Source organism: Stegodyphus dumicola, chromosome X1 (assembly GCF_044657685.1).
Source record: "Stegodyphus dumicola isolate Sdum_Otavi_A_Nest chromosome X1, ASM4465768v1".
Lineage (NCBI taxonomy): Eukaryota > Metazoa > Arthropoda > Arachnida > Araneae > Eresidae > Stegodyphus > Stegodyphus dumicola.
The window spans coordinates 253163871-253181121 of record NC_140780.1 but is presented as its reverse complement, the minus strand read 5'-3'; the positions used below and the strand labels follow the sequence as shown (position 1 = coordinate 253181121).

At 34.5% G+C, this 17251-nt stretch overlaps 1 protein-coding gene across 8 annotated transcripts in view; it reads right to left on the bottom strand.

The window, feature by feature from the left end:
* Nucleotides 1-17251, bottom strand: part of LOC118197123 (uncharacterized) — a 466504-nt gene that overhangs the window by 248104 nt on the left and 201149 nt on the right. For all 8 annotated transcript variants that reach the window (XM_085807503.1, XM_085807502.1, XM_085807499.1 and 5 more), the window contains one exon: nucleotides 6367-6533. In XM_085807503.1, coding sequence (XP_085663629.1) covers nucleotides 6367-6533 — 167 coding nt within the window. The remainder of the gene's footprint in view (nucleotides 1-6366; nucleotides 6534-17251) is intronic.

The window sequence follows — 17251 nt, the reverse complement described above, 5'->3', positions numbered from 1 at the left end:
TGTAAAGAGTACTCGTCCCCATTCATTGTCTCTCCAATACCGGTGTTCCCGGCACCACAGAGAACGCCTTCTCCGATGGGCAGGCGTTAGAGGTACACACCGTACAGGGCGTCATGCAAACAGACAACCACCGTGCAGTCTTCTGGCCACGGTAAAACGCGATATCGGTCGTCCAGTCGCCTGTGTAGTGTGTCTAGCGATTTCTCCCGCTGTCTGCCGCCTGTTTCTTCTGGCCTGTAAGGCAATATACCGGCCATCTGCGGGTGTGGTTCCTCGTGGACGACCACTACTAAACCCCAGGATAGCTGTTCCTGTAGTTTGAAATTGTCTCCAAAGTCGTGAAACGATGCTGTGAGCAATTCCGAACTCTGCAGCCACACTTGTCACACTGCGGCCTTCCTCCAACTTCCCAATGATTCGACCTCGGGTAAAAGCATCCAGATGTCGTCTAACAGATTGATTATTCGCCATTTCTCGCTGAGGCAGCAACTCGGTGTGATTTTAACTGCTATACGGCGTGCAATCTCTTTGCCAGGAATACTGATCTTACACCGACAACATGTTTTATAGTACTCAGACACTCCCCCATTACGTCTACCTGCATATCTGCGCATGTGCTACCGTACATCACCTTACTTAATCTCCTGATTGGTCTTTCTGTCCGCTCTGCCTCTTCGCTCAGCTGATATGCTAATTTTTCGACTTTGTCCTTAATTTTTGCACACCAGTGTATATATATATACACACACACCCTGATATTCGTATTCTGAAGGCGAGTCATAAGAATTGCACATGTAAACACAGTGTATGAGTTTACTACCATGTAATTTTTATTTGCGCCGAATATTTTAAGAAGATACAGAAATTAAATATCTAATTAATAACATTGAAAGAAATTTCATGTAAAGTTGAAAAGCTATAATACTGAGAAAATTTAAACTTATTTTAGTTTAAAACATACTATTAATTTATGTTATTTCAATGTATCTCGTAATTCTCTTCAGAAACCTGCCACAAAATTCTATTAAGAGCCATAAAGTTTAGTTTTGATTACAAGTTTGTCAAATAAAAGAATGCTGAATAAAATTTACAGTTAATTACTATTAAGAGCCATAAAGTTTAGTTTTGATTACAGTTTTCTTAAATAAAAGAATGCTGAATAAAAATTACATTATTAGTTACACATAACTTTTATTTTTATTACTTGAAACTGAGCTTTTATTACCTATTTTGCTAAACATGTAAACTGTTTACTTTATTACCTGTTTTACTAAGAGCTTTCTTTCTGTGAAAATACCAATTAGTATATACTCTGAGTAGCTTAAATTTTTCAAATATTTAGGACACTTTCTTAAAAACAGTTTCATAATGTGTGACAAAAATGCGAGAAATAGTAATTGGTGATGTGAGACACACAAATATTAGTAGTAGCAGTTTGTAGTAACTGGCATCTACTATGTTTTGATAATAAAATTTATCACGCTTTTCTTCCTCATACGAAGTTATGGTATTCCATATTTATTACAGATTATTTAAGTTTTCTAGTGAGAAGCATTAAACAACAAAGTAAAATTTCAAGCATATTACTGGAAATTATTACGATAATTCTATGCTTTAGTTTCGTACGTTTGAATAATATAAGTTAATCCATACAAAGCAAATGGTATTGGAAATTGATTCACTGCCCATACACTCTCTACTTTCTGTCTTATCTAAATTTATCATTTTCAGTAAAAAGACAACTATCAAGTAAATTTTGGTTTCTTAACTAAATTAAAAAGCTAGATAATGATCAAAAAAGTATGATGGTTTTCCGAAAAGGAACTAAGAGACACACTAAAACTGATGCTTTTTATAGTCGAAATGATTCGAATGACTATACAAGATTTATAATTTATGAGATTACTTTTTTAGACCAGAAAACGTTAAAAGGATTACTGTATATTCTTGCGTATAACGCGCACATTTAATACAAAAAAAAAAAAAAAAAAAAGAGATCGAAATTTAAGGATGCGCGTCGTAAGCCGGACACAAAAATGATAGATTTAAAAATAAGGAAAAGATCAGCATACAGAAATTAGATTTCTACATTAACATAAATTATGTTACTGTCGATTCTGGCGATTTTCTAGCACCCAATTCGCTAGGACAAAATCTTCCAAGACTTTTTTCTAGGTTAGGCCATTTCGTTTCTCCTTTCCGCAAACCACCTGCGAATTCATTCTAATGTACATTCATACTCCAAATTATATCCCCTTTTTTCACGAAACCTTAGAATAAGATTCTTGTGCACACCTGCAATGAACACAACTCAGCCTCTCTGCAGAAATAGTTACTCCCTCAAGCATTTCCCCCACCCATATTATTCCCCTTATAGCTTGTCAATTAAGTATACCATTCTTTGAAAGTCTGCGAAAAATCTTCGAATGAGAGACTTCAAAATCGCATATGCATCTTTTAGGTTTATTCGTAACGAAAAGGGTGCGCTATACGGCGAATATACGGCAATCAAAAATTCCATACCTATATAAATTCATACAGATGTTTAATTCTAAACGGAAGCAAAACCAATAACAGTCTGTTCTAAATTGCCTTTTAAAGATTCTAAAAATTTTAGGTAAAACATTGCTGATAACATTACTATTTGAATAAAGAGAAGATTTACTACAAACAGAAGGAATATATGCAAAGAAGCCATTAATTTGTATTAACATCAGCCAGCAAATTTACAACAGAACTATCACTATGGAATAACTTCAGATTTATTACTTCATAAATGCATATTATTGCTGACAGTTAAACATTGCTCGAAGTGTATATTGTCGCTTACAGTTAAAACACTGCTTAGCTTATAAAAACAAGTGTCTTCCCTTTGCTGGAATTTTTCTTCAGTTTGCTTCGGAGAAAAATCCTACAGTATCAAAAAATAAGCAATTATAATAGAATCGTTGTTGCCATGTGAAATTAACTCGCGTATTCCTTTCAAATTATAATCGGAAAGTTGACGTCTCGTATGAGGACTGGATTTTGGAAGTTTATGCATACAGAACTGGAGCTTAAAAATTAATGCATAATTTTCTACGAGAGCAGTTCTGCCAGATACGCGTGAAATAATGATCCAAACTTTATACAGTTCACGGAAAGAAGAGTTATTAATAAATAAAAAAAATGTAAAGATTTTACTTCCAGTTTAATAGAACTCAGAATAATATATGAAGAAAATCCTGGAAAATCCAAGCAGCCAGACATTCCAATCACTGAGAATGGAACTTTAGGCAAAACTACCATTGTTCGGAAGCTTTAAATCGTTAAACCACGGGTTGAAATGAAAAAAGATAGAGCTCCGTCTGCAACAACATTTCTTCCTGATTAATGCTAATCTGCGGTTGCAGTTACCTGAATTTTATAAACGAACTTAAGTTTAATATGCAGCTTACACAAAAAGATTATTTTACAACGACAAAACGGAGAAACTTTGGTGAAATCCTTTCGAAATGCGCAGGAAATTTCTTTAAAATGAATGTCACTCTAAAATAGGATTTTGGATAATTTTAAAGCCGACGTGTTTAACTATATTTGTTATTTCCTAACGGAGTTTACAAATTATCTGACTTGTGCAAAATTATTTTGGTAGAAAGACATTATTCCAAAACTTAATAATAATTCATATATAAATTTTTTCGTGAACTTTTTTTTCAGAGTTTTCAATGATATTAAAGGTTTTTTTTTCCCCTTATGTAGAAGAGCGTAAATGATATTTAGCTCATCTTTGGATTATGAAGATTTTATCGGTTATGTCAAAAATAGCACGAAATGTATAATAATATCTAGTAACATTAAATTTAATTTATGCATTGAAAATTAATTACATACAAATTAAGGCGTTCACACCTCTTCTTAATTTCATGTCCATTTTTAAAAAGAAATTTACATCATTGTCTTTTAAGACAGAAACTACGAACAAAAGGGACAATAATTCATCACTTAATGCACTTAAATGTTGCGCATCAGAATATACAAACAAATATTTTACTGCTTTTAATAAGTATAAACGGATATCTGTCGTCATTGAAAATTAATGCTCAATATAAAAGGCTAAAACGAGAAACACACGTCAAGGTCTAACTTTATAATTCTTTCCTGTGGGATTTCTTAATAAATGTGAAGTTAGTGGATATTTTAAAAATCTGTAACGTAAAAAGAGATGCTTGAATAAATTTCTGAAGTTTCAAGAAAGTACACTCATTGAAGATATTTGATCAGAAGAAGGTTTAAAACAAAAGAAAAAAAAAAAAAAAATACTTTTAAAAATTTGAACAAAAAATAAAATTCAGCAACTTTTTACACGTTTATTATGCTAATAGGTATAACTGAAAGCAATGCAAAAAAAATACAATTTATCGAAATACATTTTCAGTTAAACCATGTTCGACGCAAATTAAATTTTAAAACTAAAATTTCCAAACGTAACATAAACTTTCACGCAAAACAGTCGTCAAGGCATAACACTGGGTTATAAATAGGTGGTATCCATATACTGTGGGGGTACAGCTACAGGATGAAACAAGGTCGGCACTAGAGCTTCCAAGTCGACATACTGGGTATCGTTGGGCATTGCTAACTGCTAACTTTCCGTCCCGAACGGAATTCCGAGAGAGAAGACACAAGGGTGCGGTGGTTCTGGAGTCTCCCACTCCTCTTTCCCCACAAGGCCTTCGAAAGGATTTCGGCTTGCCATATACTTCGAGTGCCCGTTGGCGCACAAACGCTATACGCTTACAAACTTCAATGCTTTCTTCGGGATTCAAACTCGGTATGGCAGTCAGAATCTCCAAACACTATCCCGTCCGGACGGTATATATTAGAGGTACGTACGATATATATATGTTACGGTGAAACACCGACACCTGGAGAATCTCGACTTTCACCGGTGAATGTCAACATTCACATAGTCTCTTGGTGTATGTCCGAAATATTTTCCAAATACTCTTATTTCTGACTTACACCGGTCAATGTCGACATTCACCATGTACTAATGGTGAATGTTAAACATATAACAATATTATATTTTCTTCTCCGTAATTCAGTCGCGATTAAACGCACTTGAAACTTGAAATAAGAACTTAAGAACATGAGAACCTAAAACACACAATACATTCAAAATGAGAAAGGAAAATAATAGAAGTTAAAAACTTACTTAATTATACAGTACGTTCTAAATGAGAAAATAAAATAACAGCAATAAAAAACTTACTAAATTATGTGATTCAAATCTTATTTATTGCAACAACTTAAACTATTATGGCACTTTATGACCACTCTTATCGACTTTCACCAGAGCATATCTGTGATTGTCGACATACACCGGTGAGGGTCCGAATATACAAGAATGTAGTGAAATATTCGGTCTTTCACCGACGTATTTGGTGAATGTTGATATTCTCCGGTAAAAGTCGACATTCTCCAATGTCGGTCTTTCACGGTAACATATATATCGTTTAGTTTAGTTTAGTGACGGAGGACGTGGGCACCACCCCTTTACCATTATGGTTAATTGGTTTAGCGCCACGTCCACCCTTATCTAAAGCTGAGTCATGTTAGAGCCACACGAGATCCTCTCATAGGGCACATTGATTAGTGTTACAAAACATACATATTAAAAATGGTTACATCTGTGTGAACACAGTACTTAGGTAACATATATATATATATATATAGAGAGAGAGAGAGAGAGAGAGAGAAAGAGATGCACTTTTATTTTGTTAAAAAGTCAATGACGTCAACTGCTTTCACATCGCGCATTGGCGGCCTGCATACATTATGAGTTTGAGACCACTGACTTAATTTATTAACATATTTTTTTTCGCTAAGCTAATATTTTATTTTTAGTTACCTACAAATATATATTTCCGTCTCAATTTATGTGCGAGCCTTAATTTTCAGAAAGCATAGTTTGAAACTTTAAATATCTCGATTAATTATGGCATAGACGTATTTTTTTTAAAGGATGACCACAAAATTTTACTATAGGCGCAGAGAAACACTATAAAAGGTTAGATTTAGCAATTTTTTTACTCACTTTTTAAAATTTTAAATATCAATACATTAATATTTGTGGCATGATCATTTTTAGGAAGGACACGTTTACTACCAACGACGGCGAAAATAAAAGCCACGTAAAGGAATTTTATGGTTAGGTAACAAGTAACAAATATACTTGAATTCAGTATTACTACATTGTTTTTTGTGACTTCATTAAGAACAATGTTATTTATAGCAGAATGATAAGAATTTTTCATTTAAACTACTTAACCACAATCTCATTATTACAGGAGAAAGAAAAGCAGAAAGTTCAGTTTAAATTACCTGTTTCTATGTAGTATAGCATTAAAAGCTAATCCATCCTTCCAAGAATTTGTGAAATCGGTAATTCGAACCCCAGGGTAACGTTCTGTTGTTCGTTGTGCCCATTTTAAAAGAGCTTCACGGGCGCTAACTGTTTCATCAGATAATCCAGTAATGATATCTGATATCTGTAAGAAAATAAAAAGTAAATATAAAAATCATGTATTGATAGAAATAAAGTTTTGAAAAACCAATTTCTTAAAATGTAAATACTATTTAATAGAAATAACCTCAGAAAAATAATAAAAATATACATTTAAACAATGTGATAAACAGTTCTGTTGTTATTGTCGCTGTCTTGGCTATGAATTTCATGGAAAAATGGTTGCCAGAACCTCAAGGAAGTTGGACTTCTATTTCCATCCCAATTTTGTGGGAGAGCACCTCGGGGGGGGATGGTCCGAGGGTCTCCTACCCCTCTCCCCTACCACCAATCCACACAAGAGGACTTTCGGCTCACCATATATTTAATATATTTAGAGTGCCCCCATGCCGCAAAGATATTATACATTTACAAACATACATGCCTTCTCCGGAATTCGAACCCGGTACCGCCGTACTCACTATAGCGTCTGGGCGGCTGAAAAACAGTTCTAAAGCAGGAAATAGATAGTGCAACCACTCACACAGATCCAAGACAGATTCACAAGCCAAGCATTAAGGGTTGGAGATTCCACAGCTTTCCAGAGAAATTCGGAAGAACCGTACCCAACCGATGGCCCTCATCCACGAGAGTTTCAACAGACATCCGGGAGTATTGTTTCAATGAATGTCATCCGTAAGGAAGCACATCTGCTTGGTTTTCATTTTCGTGCTGCTGCCCATAAGCCTTTGATCACAAAGTCCAACCGCGCTGCTCGGTTAATGTGGTGCAAAGCACATCGAAATTGGACCGTAGATCAGTGGAAACGTGTTCTTTGGAGTGACGAATCAAGGTTCACCCTTTACCGTTCGGATGGCAGGGTCTGGGTCTGGCGTCTACCTGGAGAACGTCTCCTGCCAGAAAGCATTGTGCCAACAGTCAAGTTCGGCGGAGGTGGAATTATGGTCTGGGGCTGTTTCTCCTGGTATGAGCTGGGACCCTTGGTCCCCATTCATGGTAAGCTCAACTCCGATGCCTACTGCACTATTTTGGATGGCAATGGGCTTCCTACGTTGTTGCAGTTTTACGGGTTGGACCCGTTACTTTCAGGACGACAATGCCAACTATCATGTTTCGACGTTAACCAAGCCTTGGTATGGTGCCAATGGAGTTCATCAAATGGACTGGCCTGCCTAGAGACCAGACCTGAACGCTATCGAGAACCTCTGGGACGAGTTGCATCGCCGAATTCAGGGGTGCACTACCCGTGCAAAATCAGTGAAGGAACTTCTATGCCTTCTCCAAGCCGAGGGGAAGAAAATACCACTGGCTGTCATACAAAGACTTGTGGAAAGTATGCCCCGGAGGGTTCACGCTGTAATTACCTCTCGTGGAGGCTCTACCAACTATTGATTTTGAATAAAGTCAGTTTTTCTATCACAGGTGTCCAAATACTTATTGGTAGTCAGTGTACACCGTTGCACATGAGAAAAAGCACGAAACCGCTCATACAACCAGCCCGTTCGCGGGATTCGAACACCGGACGGAACTAACAGTGTTTAGTGTAGGGATGTCTCTGATAACTGACTCGTATCCACGTTACAAATGGAGAAAAAAGACGCCCGTATGAAACAGCCCATGCGGTTAGCCGGGATTTGAACCCGGGTCGATCTACCGGTGTGAGGGGATTCGTTCGACCGGTATAGTGGTCAGTTAAAAGCTCAATGCATAATTCTAAAAGTTTTTCCACCTTTTCAGCATTAATTTATGAAATGATGATGGTACAACGATATTAAATGCCAGCTCATCATTCATAAATACTTTCGAGGGAAAATTTTGCCAGTAGCAAGCCCATAGGCAGACAAATTCAGGGCTTAAGAGAGAAAGAAAAAAGTGATAACCAAATGCTTCATGTAGAAAAATCTTTTTACTAATGAAACACTACTGTTCTTTTGATAATGGGTAATTTGACCCAATTCATCAAGCGCTATTCATAAACTCCAAAGAGCTCAATCATTATCTCTAGTACTAGATCACAGAAAAATGATAAAAAAAAGCCGAGGTCTCATTCTCATTGCAGAGTTTCAGAAGAGAGGGAGGGACCTCAGCAGTTAAATCTTAAGCTGCGTTTAGATAATTTACAAGGAGCATCCGCCTAAGGATGTACGTTAATTAGCATAACTCGCTGCTCAGCTTGCTCATGACAGGGATTACGAAGCGCGACAAGAACACTATTCACATAAGAAGAGAAACAAGAACTGAACAAACAAAAACTCTGCGGTACACTGCGTTAAAAGCCGAGGAAGAGAAGTAGGCCGACGTAACGCACAACCATATAAGGTAAGAACCGAAACCATGCTGACGAAACCGCCAATACCGGCGAAGCCGCGCCCACTCCTCTTCCCCTCGTCTACCGAAAATCTGTTCAGGTAGTTAAATTTTTATACAAAGCCCAGATTTAAAATAATGCTGCTGCATTTTTTTGACAATAATCTTTTCGAGAGTCGCAGAACATTAGATTATTGACGATATATTTAAAATGAAACATCAATTTCAAACATATAATTTAACAATTACTTTACGTCGCGTTCTTAGACCTGCATCTGTTAATCAAACATGCTCATTCAATTTATCTCATTCTTTACCAATTCCCAATACGACTGAAAACTGAATATGTAGAAAGTTATATTCGCCTACGCGAAGTTCATACTTTTTATACAAGCACGCATACTTAAGAATCAACAACAACAACGAAACAAAAATTAATAAAAAAACACCTAGAAAGAATTTTTACACAAAATTGCTCAGCTGAATGAACGATCCCAAGTTAGTAATTTAATACAGGTTTGGTTTTGGTCACTTTGTTGATGGCAGTCTGCTTATGGGATTGGTTTGCTTTGATTTCGTTTATTTAGTTATGGCAAAGAACTCGATGGCTATCTGCTTAATGTGACGGGAGCCTTCGCGGAGGACTTCTTAAGCGAAACTGGCTCGTAAACACGTTGCATGTGGGAAAAAAACGAAAACGCCAAAACAGCCAGCACACTCACCGGGATTCCAATCCCGAACCGAAATACCGGTGTTCAGCGACTTTACCGCTCGGCCGCTGGTGGGCCCATTTTCTGGGCCCATAATTTTTTTATTTATGTTATGTTGACCAAAAAACGCATGCATTATCTGTTGCTCCACCCACACAGCTAAATGTTGCGTATTAATGGCGTGGAATCGTTTGCATATTTGACAAGTTTACTATCTGTTGAAATTTATTAAATTAATTTTAACCTGATTTTGCTGTCAATAACTATATCTTTATTTTTATTTTGACAAGCCTTCAGGGAGGACTTTCTAAGTAAAATTTGCTTTTATCCACGTTACACGTAGGGAAACGACAAAAACGACCATGCAGCGAGCCGTCCACCTGGAATCTAACCCACGTGAAACTACCAGTGTTCAGCGATTTACCACTCGACGCTAGTGGCCGTAAACTGAGATAGTCGGTTCATACTTTTAAAATGAGGTTTGTTGCCGTAACTGAATGATAATAAAACACAAGCAGACTATCTTTAAGATGAGGTAACACTTGCCAAAGCATGTATAGAATACATAATCTCAAGCTGACAGAAAAAAAAGTTTCATGCAGTAACTTATTTCACATCATCGGTATAGTGGTAAAATACATAATGTACAACTATTTTAGTATTTATGTGTAATTATGTTGTGCGGCTTGTCCACAGTTATTTAAAATACATAAACACATAAGTTACCTTCATGGCATGATATATAAATTACCGAAATAACTTCGAGTGACATTAAACTAATTTTTATTTTTATTAATTTAACTTAATAACATACATCAGTCGTCTCAAACTCAAACTGAATGCGGCCGAATGCACGATTTGAAAACAGCTGAAGGGTCTAATTTTATTTTTCCCCTTTTCTAACAAAATGAAAATTTATTATTAATATTTATTTCAAATAATCTAACATGTTTAATTAATCCTTAAATAACTTACTTTAATTTAAATTAAAAATAATGAAAGCTTTCCAAATTTACAGAGAAAGATTTTTAAGTGAGACAAAAACCTGAGAATAAATAATGACAACCTAATCTCTTTCTCTTCTTTAATTTTTCTTCGATGCATTAATAAAAATACATATGTTTGAATGTAGATAATTATAAACTTTTTTATTTCTTACTACGGCTTGACACTTAACAGCGTTTTGATTCTGAAGTTTGTAGCCAGAATTATCTTCATCACGGATTGTAAATGCTCATTCATCAATCGAGTTCTTTTCTTATTAATTTTCAATTATGAAAAAATGTCCAGATATAAATGTATTCCCAAATAAAATGATTTTTCTGAGTGCGAACATTCGTAACTGAGCTAGCTTATTTTTTGCTGTGGAGAAATAAAAGTTGATAAAATTTGTATCTTGAAACCTCTGAATAAAATTTATATCACAATGTAAATATATTAGCTCTGTTTATAGGTTTTCTGCTGCGCTATTTAGGTTCATTTTTAACGTTAAAATCTTTAAGCTTTATAGGATCGTATTTGCAATAAATATATAACTGAAAATACATAACTAACCGTATTTGCAATAAATACATAACTCATAAACTGGGGGCCGATACATCACAGATAAATGCAGTATGCTCTATATCACGCAAATAAAAAATTATGCACATGGATAAAGAGAAGTAACGCATGTGAAAGGGAGGGAAAATATTTTGTCCGTAAAGGAATAAATTTGTATTTACTCTGCAGCAAAAGAAACCATTAAAATTCCACTAAGACCTCTGATCTCAGTTTCGCTACTCTGTAGTATCAATTTAAGTACCGAACCCCATATGAAAAAGTCTAATGGGCAACAATTTTTCTATTCGATCAGTAAATATGTGGGCAGGAGAAAAAGACATTTTGAGTAGGCAGGCTGAAATAATTTCGGGTTCGTCAAGGACAAATTACTTAGGTATTATCATTTCAGATGTGTTTAAGAAAATGAAAAATTATTAGGGAACCTATATAAATATTAGAGCAAAGAAATTTAATCTTAATTAAAATGTTTTAAAATTTATTTTCAGAATGTGGAAGTGACCATTTCTCGATGTTAAGATTCAGCTTATATTCAAATCAGACAAAATTCAATCTTAGATTAACTTTGATTTTATAGAATTTCTACAGTTTTTTTTTTGGGGGGGGCGGGAAACCAATGTCAATTTAAGACTGAATTATTTTAATATAAAGTTTGAAACTGAAGAATTTATATTCCTCATATCTAAACTATAACTCAAGAAGTTAGTTTTGTTACCCATTTTCTTGCTAAAATTATGCGAAAATTGTAGGTAACAAAAATGTTGCATGTAACTGCAGCGTTCTTAATAAAATGCGTTACTTAATAGAAAAATTTTGGTCGTTAGTTCCAAGGCAAGTCAAAATTTCTGACAGTATGCTTTTACTAGAATTGAGATTTTTGCGTTTTATAACTTCTAAAGCCCAACACTGATCAGAAGATAGATTACTTACTGATCTACCAGAAGTAGATCATCTCGAAACTGACCCTTGTGCATGAATTCAGAAACTCACTGGGTGGAATTTCAGGAAATCTGTCTCTGCGTAAGATGAATATTGTCTCGAAAAGAAATACTTACCATGTGCCACATTTAACACGCGAGAACTGCTTCTGTAACCTAAAATGAAATGCCACCTTATATAACAGAATATTCAGAGCATTTAAAAAATTATAAAATCGGAAAGAGTATTCCAAGCGTTTCTATAAAATTAATTTTAGAAGCTTCAACATCAGAAGGAATGTACCAAAAGGATTTTTGCAATAAATCTAGTGCTTGTTTGTTTGCTTATTCAACAACGGTAAAACATGCAAGAACTACCAGCCTAAGCAAAAGATGCCTTTGTGGAGGACTTTCTAATTAGCAGTAGATTAAAGCAAAGCACTCATGTGTCCTCAGTATTAAAAAAGATGCACTTGTCTGGAGACATTTTTCAAGAAACGGCTAGTATTCATATTACGCAGGATAAAAAATTATGGACATCCCAAGCAATGAGTTCCGAAATCCTTCAACAGAATCCATTTCCAAATAAATTACCAGGAACTGGTAGTCTCAACCTACTGGCACTAATTGGTTTTAAATTTTAAACAAAACAAAACATTTAAATTTAAAACAAAACAAAAAAATCTTAAATTCTAGCAAAGGTTTATTTTCACAAAATTTGAGCTGCTTTTGAACCTGCCTTCCAGTAACAAATTTTTTGTTAAATAATGCATTTCATTAACAAATAACGCAATAATTTGAGATATTATTCATTTATAAATGTTTGTAAAATAATCACGGATATTTTTGTTCAAAATTAATGAACTGCCGATTCAACATGAACTATTCTATGTGTTTTCATTCCTCTCTTTCTTTCCCCCCCTTTTTAAAAAAATTTGAACATTATTTTGATAACGCATGACTATCCCTCATTCATATTTAACCACAGAAGGATATTTTAAACCGAACACTTCGCTATTAGATAAGACTATCGATGGCAACCTTATCGAAAAGAGAAATGTTAGCTTCATTAGTATTAGTAGCCACATGGAGATGAAAACTGCTGATTTTCATGTGACAATAACAACTAGCTCTACTATTACTAGCAGATACAGAAAAATGTCTACTGAAAATCTTCAGCGTGTGCGAACTATTTAGACAACACGCAGTGCACTCTAAAAGAATGCGCAGCATTAAAACAAATGCGTTATGAACTGTTGTTGAGCATTAAAAGGGATTCCTAGAACAATCTACAAAGAACCAGTCATAACCAAGGGGAGGCAGCAGAGTTAGCCTTCTGAAAAAAAAAAAAAAAAAAAAAAAAAAAACTATTTAGTATAAATCTGACCAGGATGTGTGCGCAATGCGCTGTTGACATTTTCCAGAAAATATAAAGAAGAGAAAGAGAGAAATGAGAGATGTTTGTAGATTACAGAATGTTCCTATCTTACAGCCCAGACAAGTTTCCTTTATAGTTATTTAGAACTTTTTTACATATGCAAATATACAGAGGAACAGGTTATTCATAGTTTCCTTGAAAAGCCGCGTATTTTTGTTCCTCTCCTTCTGGAAGTGATATTACAATACAGGACGAATAACTCAAGTTATATGCAAGGCGGTTTTGATAATATATTTAGCTTCCATAATAATTAATCTAAAGTAGTGCAACACAAAACCTTTTTCTTCTTACTCCACCTAACTACGAAGACTTAATTCTCAAATCTTCCTCAATAAAACAAGTAGAATTTCCCACCTTAGGGCAAAATTCGTAGACTTCTTTAAGTCCATTTAGACCAAAGGCTAACTCGCACTTCCTGTTCATAATGATTCCATTGATTTCCTACACTATGAATTAAGAAAAGAAATACAGTACTGATGTCAATCAGTAAACAGCCGAAAATACTTCAAATATTGTGCGAAATGAGAAGGAAGTACTTTTGTTTCATAAGTACATCTGTAATTACTTATGCACATTCACAGCTTACTGAACATAAACATTTTTAATAATTATGAGTCATAGTTTCTTTCGAGGTCGCCTAGTGGCATGTATTTCCACATCCCATGCAAAACGTTTTTTAATTACATAAATAAATAGATTTATAACTACAATTTTATTTTCAGAAAATTATTATAACGTTTCTTAACACTAAACGGTAATAATAATAATACTCGTAATAATAATAAAAGGTGAGTGCACAGTTTAGTTTGGTCACTTTGTAAGGATCTTAAGTTTTACTAACGTTTATTTTTATTTTAAATCTTTACTATCACTTCTTATTTTCTACTTCCGGCCAGAATTATAAGCGTTAAGGTTTTTATGCAAAGTTTGTCTGGCGAACGCCAAGTATTTAAGTTGTGGCCTTTTGTCAAGCGAGAGAGAGGAAGCAGTGAGTTCGAAGCAGGCCGCTTACCTTAGAAGTTACGCAGTTGCTTGTTGCCTTCCAGGCCAGAGGTTTTAATCCTCTTGATAACTTTTAAACGTATTGTAGTGTTCTCAGTTATCTGTACTACATACGCCTTCCTGTTAATATAAGGCCAATCTTCCACGTTTATTATTCTAAAGTTAAATTAGAGTTTAGTTTTATTTTTTATACTTTTACGTTAGATCCCAAGTGGCGGGTCAGTGTATTCCGAAGTACGGAAGTTATTGTATATAGAGGAAAATAAAGGGTTTTGTATACCCTTCGTCTGTATCCTGTCTACTTACCACAATTAGTGTACATAGCTTTAGTAAGCTCTCTGTTCCGAGTCAGGTCCTTGTATGTTCCCGAAGAAGGTAAGAAGGAACATTGACCCTGATAACTTGACGGTTAAACAGGCATAGTCTGCCTTCTTTTTAAGGTAAACTGATTCATATAAGTCACTAAAGTGAAGAAACTACAAAACTCATCACCATACAAATATACTTATCATTCCTTATGTATATATGTTTGTAATTTATTTGCATCTTCAATACCTCGTGAAGATGCAGAATCTTCCGAGTCTATCTTGTAATAATGGGGGAAACCGATTTTCTGAAGAAAGACAATTAAACAAAAACCATAGTAGTCCTGTCTCTCAAGGTAGGAGCCTTTAATCACTCTATTCTTCTGAAAAACTAGGTAAACGTATTCACTCATCTCTTGTACAATGCGTCCCAAGCTAAAAGAGATTTCTTAAATTTAAAGTGTAGCTTGTAAAAGCAAATTTACGTATACACAAATGGAAGATTGCTTGCGAATTCAGATATTTTGGGAGATCACAAAGCAACAGGAATTTAAAATAAGGGATCATAACAATGACAATTTATTCTTGGCTTCATTAGAGCAAAAGTATTTTATCTAATTAGCATCTTTCCATAATTCTGCGGCAAATAATATTTCTCACTGTGATAACCAACACGAGTTGCAGCTTTTAAGTTAAATGTTAGTGCACATACTACAACAATGATGCAGATGAAAAGTGCACATTCTGAGTGCAGGCAACACATTGCAAGTTAAAACTGCATTTAGGTCTAGTTTGCAGATATTCTCGAAGCTGTTCTTTCAAAAATAAGGAGGCTAAATAAAAATAATATTCAGATTTAAGAATTGTCAGTTTCATACAGCAACAAGAGAGATTTCCTCCAAAAAGCGTTAACATTTATAAATATTGATAGCAGTTTTCTCTACACAAGTTACTCTGTACATAAATCTATGCAGTTCATTATTCAACTAGCAAGGCATCAAGGACCAGGGCAGAATGGGTTGTCCAATCCTACGGAAAAGACATTAAAAGTTGCAAACTTTGGAAAACAAAAATTTCGTACAGATAAAAACGAAATGACATATAAATGTACTTCCTGTTTCTCAACGTTCGTGCGGAGGACTGAATATTCTAAATCTCTAACGTCTCACTGAAGTGAAGGAAAGAGAAAACGAGCACGAAAAGTACAGGTTACGGCACCCGATTGAAGAACGAGTCCTATTTCTCATGAATAAGAAGTTCAATAAGTTCTCCTGAATAAGAAGTATGACTTCTTTAATACTTGAAGTTTTACCTCATTACAAGTCAAGCCATTTTAAGACCACATTTAAATTATTACAACTTTTTTGTAAGATATGATACTGTCGTATGTCGTGTTTAAGAAAATCGGATTAATCCAGGAAAAAATACCGCTGGTTCATATTTCACAGAAGACATATACAATCTTAAACCCAAATTTAACTCTTACAAATATCAGAAAGATGCCATAACAGAAATAAGCTGCACCAAAATGTGGTTTCCGAAACTAGGATGAAAGCCGGAAACAGATGTTAGAGGTTTCCATTTAATGTTAGAGGTTTCTTTATTCTCGCGATATTAGTCATTTTTAACCATAACATATCAGATACATTTTGCATCATAAAACTTCAAGTACCAAAACTTTCAACACCATATAAATCACACGCAACTGCAAAATAATGATACCTATTTTTTACCATATAAAAAGAGCTAGGAAAAAATCTCACATCATTCTACATCATTCCACAGTGCTCCTACAGTGAAAGACAACCAAAGCAAGTAATGACAAAGCATATGCTTTTACACCTGCATTACGGTCGAAAATTTTACAAGTTATGTGTACACACAGTATAGTAAAATAACGTTAGAGCATCCGATCCTAAATTCAGAAAAGAACCGCATGTAAATTTCTAAAAATTCCAAAATACTTAATTTAACTTTAAAATACAGAGTCATTAGCTTCATTAACTAAGAAAGAAATTGAAATTTATCTTTATTCAGTGCTAAATCAAAATATGAAAGAACAAAACGTATTCGACATTTTATGTCACACCTAAGCTTCAAGAAACCCATTTAAGTACAAAATGCGAAAGCTAATTCTGAGGTCAATCATACGGACGTCAATAAAAAATACTTTGAGGAGAGGTAATGAAGTTCAGTATGCGGTGTGGGCATTTTTAGTGAATAAAATGAATGATTAAACAATTTTTGAAAATTTATTAACAATATGACTACTTAGCTATATCTATTTATATATAATTCAATGTTTTAAAATAAATAAATCCAATGGCAAGGGAACGAAATATCTCTAATGTTTATTTGACTTTTAAACCTTATAAAAGATTTGAAACTTTGAAGGAAACTTTAGATAATATGCATTAAATTAAATAAATAAAGTTTGAACATAAAAGAACTTCCATCTTTTATAAAAAAACCATCAGCAGATTCCTGAAGTGTGAAAATTTGAA